The sequence below is a fragment of the Phymastichus coffea genome, unplaced genomic scaffold (genome assembly GCF_024137745.1).
Source record: "Phymastichus coffea isolate CEN01 unplaced genomic scaffold, Cenicafe_Pcof_1.1 PCOF00139, whole genome shotgun sequence".
Taxonomy (NCBI): domain Eukaryota; kingdom Metazoa; phylum Arthropoda; class Insecta; order Hymenoptera; family Eulophidae; genus Phymastichus; species Phymastichus coffea.
The window spans coordinates 80001-90888 of record NW_026706950.1 but is presented as its reverse complement, the minus strand read 5'-3'; the positions used below and the strand labels follow the sequence as shown (position 1 = coordinate 90888).

The window sequence follows — 10888 nt, the reverse complement described above, 5'->3', positions numbered from 1 at the left end:
TCGAAGTAAAATTCAGCGTTCAAAATTTTCAAACATTCCTTAAATGAACGTGGATTGCAACTGCCAGTTTCCCACAATGTCAGAATGCCGTATAATGATTGGTTAGGTTTTGAGTTTTATATTTGGTAACACTGCTAGAGTGTTGACCAATTCTCATTTTAGCGCAACTTTTATTCGTGGAAAAATTATGTCAATATAACGTAAGAATAGATTTTTTTGGCGTATTACGTTCTTGCAAAAGCTATTTTTATTTTGATTGTAATAATACAATAAACATACTGAAATTCGCAAAGTACTAAGCTTTTGGAAACGAAGCATCATCACAATGTAAAGTAAGATATTCTTTATTTCTACTTATAACTTGAAGTAAATCACTGATATATGTTGTTATTGTTATTGATAAATCAGAAACCAATTGGAATGCATACGTTTCAAATCATAGCTTTCCAAAACATCAATTATATTCAATTCTCTATCTCTCAATTTGTTTTTCTCAATGGATGTTTGTTATATAAATCTACATAAAATGTATAATTTTATAATAAATATCAACCAATAAAGTATTTTTTTATGTTATTCGTCAAATATTTCACATATTTTCTTCACAATATTTTTTACGTTTCATTCAGCTCTTTGATATTCTCAACACATCTTTCATCCCTAAATTTTGATGAATCAAACTTTTCAAAAAAAATTTTTATATATATTAATTAATTTTACACAAATCAAGAGGTCTCCTTGATCAAAAGGATATTTAAAACTCTGTTTATCATCTTTGAGTAAACTTTATATTGAATAATCTGGGTAACAAGTCATTCAAAATATGTTAATTATACATAAAGTTTAAAGCCTCAATATTTGAGAATTATATCAAAGAAAGTTGTTTAATTGAAACATTAATCTTGTATCTACAATTTTCATAGGCTTAACACATATTAAATGGTGATACTATATTTAACAATCTTTACACATCACTTTTATTATCAAGAATTACTTTCTAACATCAGAAATATTAACTGTAGCCATAAGAATATCCCATTACATAATAAACAAAAAGGTTCTTTCACATTTTCTCCTAAAAATGAAAAAACTGAACTAAAAATCATATTACAAATATATAAATCAACTTGTGTGCCATAATCATAATTTGGTAGCTTAAACAAAAAATATAAATTAATCAGTTACCATTTAAAGTACAAATTTGGTAAGAAGCCATTCTCCTATTGTATAATTTTATTAACTAAACATTAAAATTTCAAGTATCATTACAGTCCATACAAATTAGCAGGATAACATTATAACAATTATTTGTCTATCTATGAAAACCTCTGTTTAACTGATGATCAAGTATAAAATAATCTTTTGTTATGTTTTAGTTCATATATTAAAATACTCAGTGTAAATGCTATTTAATTTATATAATGGATAGAGTAACTACCAAATTCTTATCATTAATAGAACTGCTTATTTATTTCAATTTTGTGTATCAATAAATATGCTATAATATTATATTCATCTGTTCTACATTATTTTTACCATAACCTAAAATCTGAAAATAAATAAAAAAACAAATGAATCATAAAGCATCTAAATTTTTCCTTAAATTATCCATTCTGAAATAATCAAAAATAAACTTATTTAATAATTGCAGTTTGATATTGAGCTTGTTGAGCTTGAGTTTACTATTTGTTTTTCAATGCAATAACAAAATTTTCATATTATGAAACCAATATTTACTACACTTTTTTAATAATTTGAGATATTTATTTCTTTTTATTATTGCTTAACAATCAATCTGAACGTATAATTATGATTATTTTATTGTATACATAAATATCGTCTGCTCTACTATTTTGTCATATTTGCGTACGGAGTGAAGTTGGTTTCCCATCACTCTATCCCCACTCCCGGTATTCCCACTATCCACTATGGATAGAGATGATTAGAATAGAATCGAGTAGACGTTCTACTGATCCGCAAATATTAAACTTGGTTTAATTCAAATCGTAACTTAATGGCGGTAAGCTTATGGAATAAAAATTGATATAAATATTGTATTTTTAAATCGTTTCAAAATAATTAAGACCAAATGACAAATAATTTGTTGTAAGTATTCATATTATAGTATGATAGTTATTCACTAAATTAGTATTTTTAACTTTAAATGGGTATTAAGTTATAGAAAGTCGTTTTAAATGAATAACGAAGAAAACAAATCATACTTATTTTACATTCATACGATTCTCATTTTAATTATCCATAGTCAATGCTCTATTTATGCTCCTATAGCATGGTTTGTGGAGTTTCGTGACTGTTGCGCGCGGATTTTACTGATAAGAATAAACTAAAAGAGGTTACGTGGAACTTGAAGCGCTCGAAAAACATAACGCACGTAAGTTCAGGTGATAATTGATAAAAGCTATCAGTCTCGTAAATTCTTCCTTTCTTTATACTCTGTTCCAACAGGTTGCTGAAGACGTGCGCCAGTGAAAAATGAGCGATACCAAGCAGAACAACAATGAAGGGAAAAGGAACAAAGGTTGGCTGACGCCAATTTTTATCACAGTCTTTGTTGTGCTTATCTTTTTCAGTCTACCGGCTCCGTGTCATTCGCACGGTCACCATCACAATCATGATCACGATCACAATCACGAGCCTCCGAGTTTCAAGTACTCCAAACAAGCCAATCAACCTGTAGCTGGTGAATCCATGCATGGTCACAGCCATGAGCACCATCACCATGGACATCCGGAAGAAAATGAAAAACCTCATTGGAGGCCTGAATCTAATTTTGCAGAGCACAAAGGAGATGTCTTTATACAAGCTATGGGATCAACACTTTTAATATCAGCTGCTCCATTTATTATGTTGTTTTTTGTGCCTTTAGATAATACCAAGGAGCATGAGTCTTTTTTAAAAATATTGTTGAGTTTTGCATCAGGTGGACTCTTAGGTGATGCATTTCTCCATTTGATTCCTCATGCTCTTCCTCACAGTCATGATCATAATCATAATCAGGGACACACTCATAATATGTCTGTAGGACTGTGTGTATTAGGTGGTATAATTGCATTCCTACTTGTTGAAAAGTCTGTTCGACTCATCAAAGGAGATCATGTTCATCATCAGCATCATCATTATGTATCCGAGGAGAATGAGGATGCTACTAAAGGAAAAGATAATAAGAAGAATAAAAATGATAAGAACAAAGATAAACAAGTGGAAACTAAAAAACCTAGCGATGAAATAAAAATTGCTGGCTACTTGAATTTAGCTGCTGACTTTTTGCATAACTTTACAGATGGTCTAGCAATTGGTGCAAGTTATCTAGCTGGAAATAGTGTTGGATATGTAACAACATTCACTATATTGTTACATGAAGTGCCGCATGAAATTGGTGACTTTGCAATATTGGTACAAAGTGGTTGTAGTAAATGGAAGGTAATGACATAAATATTGTTAAACAATGATTAACATGAAAATTGAATTCTGATTTTCAAATTTGATTTCAGGCTATCATGCTGCAACTGGTAACTGCAATTGGTGCTTTGTTAGGAACATATATCTCCCTTCTCGTTGGTGGAATGGGTAAAGTTATTCAGAATAAAATATTTATTTCTCATAAAAAATGCTAAGTGTTACAACATTATGAATTTTACAGGTGATATTGCGACAAGGTGGATCTTACCTTTCACAGCAGGAGGTTTTATTTACATTGCCACAGTATCTGTGATACCTGAATTATTATCTGATACTAAGTTTTGGCAATCTGTTAAAGAAATTATCGCTCTTCTTATCGGTGTGTACATGATGGTACTAGTTGCAGAGTATGAATGAATGAGACAATATTTAGAAAACGAGTTTATACTGTTAATTTAAATACGTTTACACTATTTTGTACAATGTTTGTGATTAGAATTGTTAAAAATATTTTTCTTACTGAAACAACACATCAACCCAATGAATTGATACTATAATAATAAGACAAACCATTTTTCACAATACTTTGTTTATTTACAATTGATTTAACACGTTTTTTTAACATCAACTAAGTTTCATTTCATATAAAAGCTTTAATAACTAAGCATTCATGAAATCAATGTACATATGTACAGTATATAGTGAATTGTACTTAAAGACGTTTATCCCAGTTTAATAACAAAGATCTGATTAATACTGAAATTTGTGGTTTGAACACAATGAAGGCTAAGCTTTAAACTTCCACTTGTTGCTGTAAAATACACGTTTAAGGTGTTATCTGACTAGATTTGATCTATTCTTGTACATGTTTTTCAAAATAAGAAAAACTAAAAATAATAATAATAAAATAATTTGTGAAAATAATCGTCGCTTTTCACTTTGTCAATAATTTATTAACTTCATCAAGGCACGTTTTTGCTTCTTCTAAAGTTTCCAAATTCTTTTTACTTTTTGATAATCTCCAACCTGTTGTACAACATTTCTTTGCTTCATCCAACAAGCCTTTTTTAATGTAAACGTTCCCCAGATTAATGTGAATTGACGACAAGTCTTCCATATCTGGTAAATTTGCACCTAAAAGTATTAATTTATAATTCATTTACATAGTCACTTTACAAAAATAAAGTTAATAGTAGGTTTAAATAAGTAATACCTATTTCTGCAGCTTTGGACAAAAAGTTGATTGCTTCGTCCAAGTTACCTTTGATAAAACATATAGAACCTAAATCATTTAAAAGAACAACAGATTGTTCATGAATTTCACCATTGAGTTTGACACATAAGTCATAAGCTTTTTCCATAAATCTCATTGCTTCTGTATATCTTGACATGGTCATCAAAAAGTGTGCATACCAATCTACATTCATTGCATATAATGCTATAATATCAAGGTCTTCCGTTTCATGATCAATATGTTCTTGTAGAATTTTTAGGCAATATTTGTAGCCAAGTTCTGCATTACTAAAACAAGAACACAACATATACAATCACTATTAAATATCGAGTTGTAAAAAAGCTTGATAAATTTACTCATATAGCCTTCTTTGCTCTAGTATTTTTGCCATCTTTAAGCTCATGTGAACAATTTTCATATCATTTTGAGATGTTCCTTTAGCTAATTCTCTTTGCATGACAGCCTTGAACAATTTCTCAGCTTTTTCATACTCTCCAACTTCGAATGCCAAATTAGCCATTACATCATATACATATGTTATGCCATCTTCATTCTGTAAGTCTTGAGCTTGTTTCAGTGCTATATGCAACATTTGTTCTGCTTTCTTGAACTCTCCTTTCTAAATAAATTATGGTTACAATTATTATTTTTCTTTTACTTTTGAATTCTGAAATAAATAAGAGTATCTTCTGTTAAATAATCTAAATAATCATAAGATTTATATAAAAACAAGTTCTTGGATGATTATGAAAATTCATTGCAATACTGGAGTGATTTCAAGAACTTGTAAATGTTTAAGTGATTTTTTTAATTTTCAAATTAACCGAAATACTGCACAGTTGTTTAGATTTACAGTTATGGCATGGCATACCTGTATCAATAATATCGAACGTTTGAGAGTCGTGATAAGTGGATTTTCTTCCTCCTCTTTCTTCTCAAAAAATCCTAAGAAGGCAAAGCTTGTGCCAAGTAATATTGTAATGTTACATTGATTGCGATCATTTGAATGTCCATAATCTTCATGAAAATGAGTTGTTACCAAAAGATGCCTCTGGTGACTATTTGTAGAAATGTTTTGTAGGCTACATTTGTGAGTTAAATTTTTAACTTTTCGAGCTCGCAAGGCTTTCTGAGCTAAAGCCAAAGAGTGGCTCATGAATTTCACGAGATGGGTCATTTTGTTAAGGCTGATAACTTGCTAGCAGACGACGTTTTTATCACAGCATTCACACGTGGTAAGGCACCCTGAAAGTCAAGGAGAAACGATGGAGCATGAGAGACTCTGTCCATTGATAGTTAACTAGAGGAAGTGGGAGTATATTATGTTATCTAGAAAACGACAAAACACGTCATAAGTCATAACGAGTGTATTACCTATATGTACATACACGTACAATTGTACGTGTGTGCCCCGCTCCTGTAGAAACCGCAGAGTTGAGTATGATTTTCCTTCTCTCTCTATCTCTTCCTAGCTCGAACCCTGTCTCATATGCGAGAGTAAGGTTCAAAAGTTTAGTAGCGGCACGCTGTCAAAGGAGTATGCGATATTTTTTCAAGAGACTGACCAGGGATCTGCTTTTAGGTATGAAGACATCACTGACATCCAATGACTCGTGTAAATTTCGGCAGCACTTGAGACAGGTCAGTTTCTACAAATTGTATTTTCCCTTTGTTTTGTCGGCGATTACAGACGATTACAAGCGCTTATTTTATATGCTAATTGACCTCGGGTTCGTGAATCACTCTGCAAATGCTGTCGCTGCAACACGATCGAAACGTCATTCAAATGCCAAAGAAATGTCTTCTTGAACAGATGATTCACAGCTGTTCTTGTTTCTTAAATCATGCAAATTTTACTGTTGGAACATGTTAATTTGTACGATTAAAATTGATGCCTTCAGCATTAATTGTTGAAGAAAGATAAAAAACTACATTGCAATAAATGACACATATGTAAAAGTAATGTACACATGTATACGAAGTGAATATGGTACGATTGGATCAGGTAGCGTTGTGTGTGTAAAAATTGTTTTTCGACAATCGCACGTTTTCGCGTTCATCGCACAACCAAATTCCATACCTAAATTTATCTCGAGTTGTTATTTTACTGCCTTTCACCTTTATTCTGTTCGATAATTTAAAAGACCGTTGCCACGTCCATTATTTGATAGGAAAAAGAATTTCTTTCCCTCACGAGAGGTAAGTAGCAGACGACTGCAGCATGCGCAGACATCTTTTCGTCGCCATCTTCAAAGTTGACACGCGGCGGGAATATTCGAACGTCCAACTGTCTTTGCCAGTCTATTTTAATGTAAAATTTACATCGCGGAATTTCTTCATTGAATACAAATGTGTTTCGTTAGAAAATCGAAGTTTTATTAGCATTTCACGCAATAAAAGAAGCAACTATTTCGAAAACCGAAATTGCGTATTCGTTAAAATTGCGATAGGCGTGGAACGACTAAATTTGATCGATCCACCAATATCGAAATAAATACGGATAAGCTGCTTCATTCGCTAACGATAGCGTAGCAATGTTGTTTTATACGATGATAAGTTTGGAAAAGAAGAGAGTGGAGCGGTCGTATTGCGATATCAGGTCGAAAGCAATAAATAATCCGACGAATTGATCAAGCCTTCGTTGGCGATCGCGCAGCGCCTCGCAGAATCGAGTTCAATGTCGCTTTTACGCTCGTGGCGTTATTGAAAGCAATCGTAGCTCGTGAAAAAACAATCCGCCGAGCCAGATATCCGAAGCGGAGAGAAAGCTCGAGGAGCGATAATAATTGTCGAGCGCGTCGGGCGCAGAATCAAAGGCGCGTTAAAAGTGCCAAGAGTCCGCTGTCAAAGGGGAAGCGTCGAGGCAAAACAAGGAAAGGCAAGAGAAAAAGAAATAGCCAGACGGAGGCTCTGCGAGAGCGAGAGAGAGAGAGAGAGAGAGAGAGAGAGCGAGAGAGAGAGAGAGAGAGAGAGAGAGAGAGAGAGAGCGGGCGGCTCTTGGCACTTAAGCGAGAAGATAGAGAGGAAGCAATAAAGGATAAGGCGGAAAACGAACGAGTCCGAGTACGGCTTAATAATCGTGGAGTGCGCGGCCAGGTCAGTGGCAAGGAATTGGCGGCGGTGTTGTAACTCGTGCAATTTGGTCGGCGATGACGCGTTCGTCGACAAGTCGCTAAGGTGCCGCCTCCACCGAAGCCACCCACGATTTACGCTAATGCGCGCTATCGCGGCGGCCTAATGGAAATGGGACTGTTCGCGTGGGCTTGGGAGAATCGGGTTCCCGGACTCTAATCTTTTCTAATCATCCTCTCCACGTGAGTTTCTTCTTCATTTTTCCTTTTATTCCCACGCGTTCGCCTCGTTCCCAAAGCCGACCGGACTTTTCCCGTCGATTTCCACAAATCGCGGCCTTTTCCACTTCGCTCGCCTTTGTTTCATCGAGCGCCTTGCGCACGCGTCCTTATTTTGCCAAATAATTACACTTGCAATCCGTAACGGACAGATGACGCGAGCGAGACACGTGGTCTCCAACGCTTCGCGACATACCGTTTGCTATCTGTTCGGTTTCTTCGGGTAACCGCAATGCAACGTAAAAAAGGAAAAAAAATACCACATGTGCGAATGTGCGATCATTCGAGAGAAGCGACGTTATTAATAGAAAATATTTTCCGTTGCAAAGTCATAGATAAGGTATGCGTATTGTGTAAACACACAAAATTATCTGTTTGGAGTAGAGATCGAGTGTCGACGGCGACGACGACGACGACGACACAGGTTGGTGTGCGCGCGCGCGTGTGTGCGCGACACATCGTAAATCGATAAGGCAAACGCAAAAAGAAACGAAAAAAGCGGACGGGCGACGCGCATTTCCCCGGACGGTCAGGGCCAGGAGGAGGAAGAGGCGAGCGCGAGTCGGGGGAAAGCCCGCCGCGGAGCAGCGGCGCGGGCAGGTGCATGCGAAAAGCGGCCGCACCGCCGGCGCGGTGAAAGTGTGCGCGGTGCGGGGCCGCGAGTCGGCGGGACCCCCTCCCCGGCGCGGCTGGCGAGCCGCGGCCGGCGGAGCCTCGCCGCCGGCTGGCTGCAGTTCGACACGCGGCATCCAGGCGAAGGAAGCTCCGCGCGCGGCGTCGGGCCCGAAGCGCCGGTCAGCGCCACGACTCGCGAGGCATGCCGCCGAGGCCGCCGTCCGCGAGGTCGCCCGGCTGATCGCCAGTCGCTCGGTCAGTCGAGCTGGCCGCGTCGACAGGTGCGCCACGCGCCGCCTCCTGCGTTCTCCGGGCGAGCAGCATGGTCCAGATGGTACTTGTTCGCGGGTCAGCGCTCCGGCGCGCGGTGCAGTGCGGCTTCCCGGGAGTGAGCGTGCAGTGCTTTGCGTAACGGGTGCGCGCGGCCCGTCCCCGCTCGAGCCTCGCGTAACGATCGCGCGTTTACGTCGGGCCGACGCTGCGGGTCGCGCGCCGATCGGCCGCCGCGGCGGAGCGCGCACCGGCGGATTCCGGTTTCGCGCGCGGCTCGCTCGCCGAGAGCGGCGCGACCGGTTCGCTCGTTCGGCGAAAGCCGCTCTCCGCGCCGACCGCCGAGGCGGCCACGTGCGGCCGCGGCGGAGAAAACGCGAGCACGTGCGTGATTCATAATTGACTCGACGAGGGGCCGCGCGCAGGCGCGCCTTCGCCTCGCTCCTCTCCGCGCCCTTTTCTCCCGGCTCCCGGTGTCCCGAATCTCGGCAACTGTTGCTCGGGGCGCGCACCCGCGACCGAGGTCGACTCCGCGCTGCCGGGCTTATCGCGACGTGACTCACCGTCTTCGGGCGCAGCTTCGTGCCGCGGGCCGATTGCACTCGCGCGCGGGACCGCAGACCCTGCAAAAGTCATCCGAGAGCGGCGCGCGCTGGGAGCAAGGAGAGAGAGAGAGCGAGAGAGAGCGAGAGAGAGAGAGAGCTGCGCGAGCGGGGATGCGATCTCGTCGGTTGCCGGCGCGTCGCCCGGTTATTTTTCAGCGGCGGCCGAGCGAGCCACTCATTAGCGGCGCGGAGTATCGCCATTAACGGTAATCCCGGAAGCGCGGCGCGGCTACGCGTCCCCGCGGACTCGCGGCCGGAACGCACTGCCGAAACATTTTTGCCCCAGCGCGCTAACGACCTAACGAGCCGTGCCGTAATCGCTTTTCCCGAAAGGCTCTCTCTTGCCGATCATCGAATCAGCCCGAACGCACGCGCGCATACGCATTTCGACTGCTGAGGGCCGGCGTCCGTTAAACTCGTTTCCACGCTAATTGCCGTCGCTGCGCCAGCTGCCGCGATCGCGCGGGCTAATCCACTTTCACCCATTGCCGCGTGGATTCCGTCTGCTTGACGCGCGCCGCGTTATCGAAAATCGGACTTTCGGCGAGTCGCCGGGCAGGCCGGGCTTCGGCCCGTGCGCGCCGCTCCGTTCACGGTACGCATCCACGCTTATCGCCGCAGCCGGCTGCTTCTCGCTGTCCGCGATTAGGGCTCTCCGTGAGAGCCGAGCGGCGACTCGGTTGTTTGCCGCCGCGGTCGATTGCGTCATCGGCCGAACGAAACTGGCCTGCCATCGCCGCGATACGACGAGGCGCGACGAGCCGAAGGAGACGATGGGTCGACAGGCGGACGCGAGTCGCTGATCGGCGAGGCCTCGTCGCCGCGGTACAGCTCGAGCCTACTGCGGCGGCCGTCGGAGACAGACATTACGTCACGCTCGCTTTTACGGCGCCTGCAATGTTTCCGCGACAGGCTCCCGTCGCACGCTCGCGCGCCTCGCTGGCGGACGCGCTCGGGCCAATTATCGCGGCGGGCGAGATTAAGTGATACCGGCGACGACGCGAAGCAGGCCCATTTTTGCAACGCGCGCAGCTGTCGGCGAATACCCCACTCTCCCCCCGTGCTGCGAAATGAAAACGAGGAGCGCGCGCCTCTGCGCTTATCCGGCCGCGTTACGCAAGTCCCTTTGCACAACGAGCGAGCGCAAATTTTCTGTTTGCATCGAAGTCACCTGAGCCCCGGCTCGACGTTTATTGGCGCTATCGCGCGCTCATTCGCCACTGACGGATGCCGCCAAACGGCGTCGCGCATCTGCCACAAATCAACGTCGGCGAGCGGCGAGGAGGAGAGCGCGAGACTTCGACCGCGGCAGTTGATCGCGGACGACGCGCGCTCCATGGAACCGAGCGTCTCGCGGCGAGCTCCCGAATCTCACGCGAACGGAGGCGTCGCTG

At 41.9% G+C, this 10888-nt stretch overlaps 3 protein-coding genes across 15 annotated transcripts in view; 2 read left to right on the top strand and 1 right to left on the bottom strand.

The window, feature by feature from the left end:
* Positions 1-185: 185 nt before the first annotated feature.
* On the top strand, positions 186-4305 carry LOC131671942 (zinc transporter Slc39a7). Of its 5 annotated transcripts, none has more exons than XM_058948771.1 (5): positions 186-332; positions 2290-2392; positions 2467-3441; positions 3513-3588; positions 3662-4303. In XM_058948771.1, the coding sequence occupies exons 3-5, from the start codon at positions 2494-2496 to the stop codon at positions 3835-3837; spliced, it is 1200 nt and encodes a 399-aa protein (XP_058804754.1). In that variant the 5' UTR covers positions 186-332; positions 2290-2392; positions 2467-2493; the 3' UTR covers positions 3838-4303. The 5 variants fall into 5 exon arrangements, with proteins under 5 accessions (XP_058804754.1, XP_058804755.1, XP_058804757.1 ...); XM_058948772.1 differs by lacking the exon at positions 186-332 and adding an exon at positions 1960-2020; XM_058948774.1 differs by lacking the exon at positions 186-332 and adding an exon at positions 1970-2106 and having other exon boundaries at positions 2290-2402; positions 3662-4305.
* A 35-nt stretch (positions 4306-4340) lies between these two features.
* Positions 4341-6864, bottom strand: LOC131671943 (tetratricopeptide repeat protein 19 homolog, mitochondrial). Of its 2 annotated transcripts, XM_058948775.1 has the most exons (7): positions 6735-6864; positions 6220-6413; positions 6029-6134; positions 5526-5899; positions 5011-5273; positions 4634-4941; positions 4341-4554 (listed from the first exon to the last, which is right to left on the bottom strand). In XM_058948775.1, exons 4-7 carry the CDS (start codon positions 5829-5831, stop codon positions 4355-4357), a joined length of 1077 nt encoding a protein of 358 aa, XP_058804758.1. In that variant the 5' UTR covers positions 5832-5899; positions 6029-6134; positions 6220-6413; positions 6735-6864; the 3' UTR covers positions 4341-4354. The 2 variants fall into 2 exon arrangements, with proteins under 2 accessions (XP_058804758.1, XP_058804759.1); XM_058948776.1 differs by lacking the exons at positions 6220-6413; positions 6735-6864 and having other exon boundaries at positions 6029-6166.
* Positions 6095-10888, top strand: part of LOC131671940 (phospholipid phosphatase homolog 1.2 homolog) — a 12561-nt gene continuing 7767 nt past the window's right edge. For 2 of the 8 annotated variants that reach the window (XM_058948759.1, XM_058948758.1), the window contains exon 1: positions 6095-6295. In XM_058948759.1, coding sequence (XP_058804742.1) covers positions 6095-6295 — 201 coding nt within the window. Of the gene's footprint in view, positions 6296-7892; positions 7969-8749; positions 9008-9085 lie in introns of those variants that run through there. The other 6 variants (XM_058948767.1, XM_058948764.1, XM_058948762.1 and 3 more) reach the window with 6 other exon arrangements.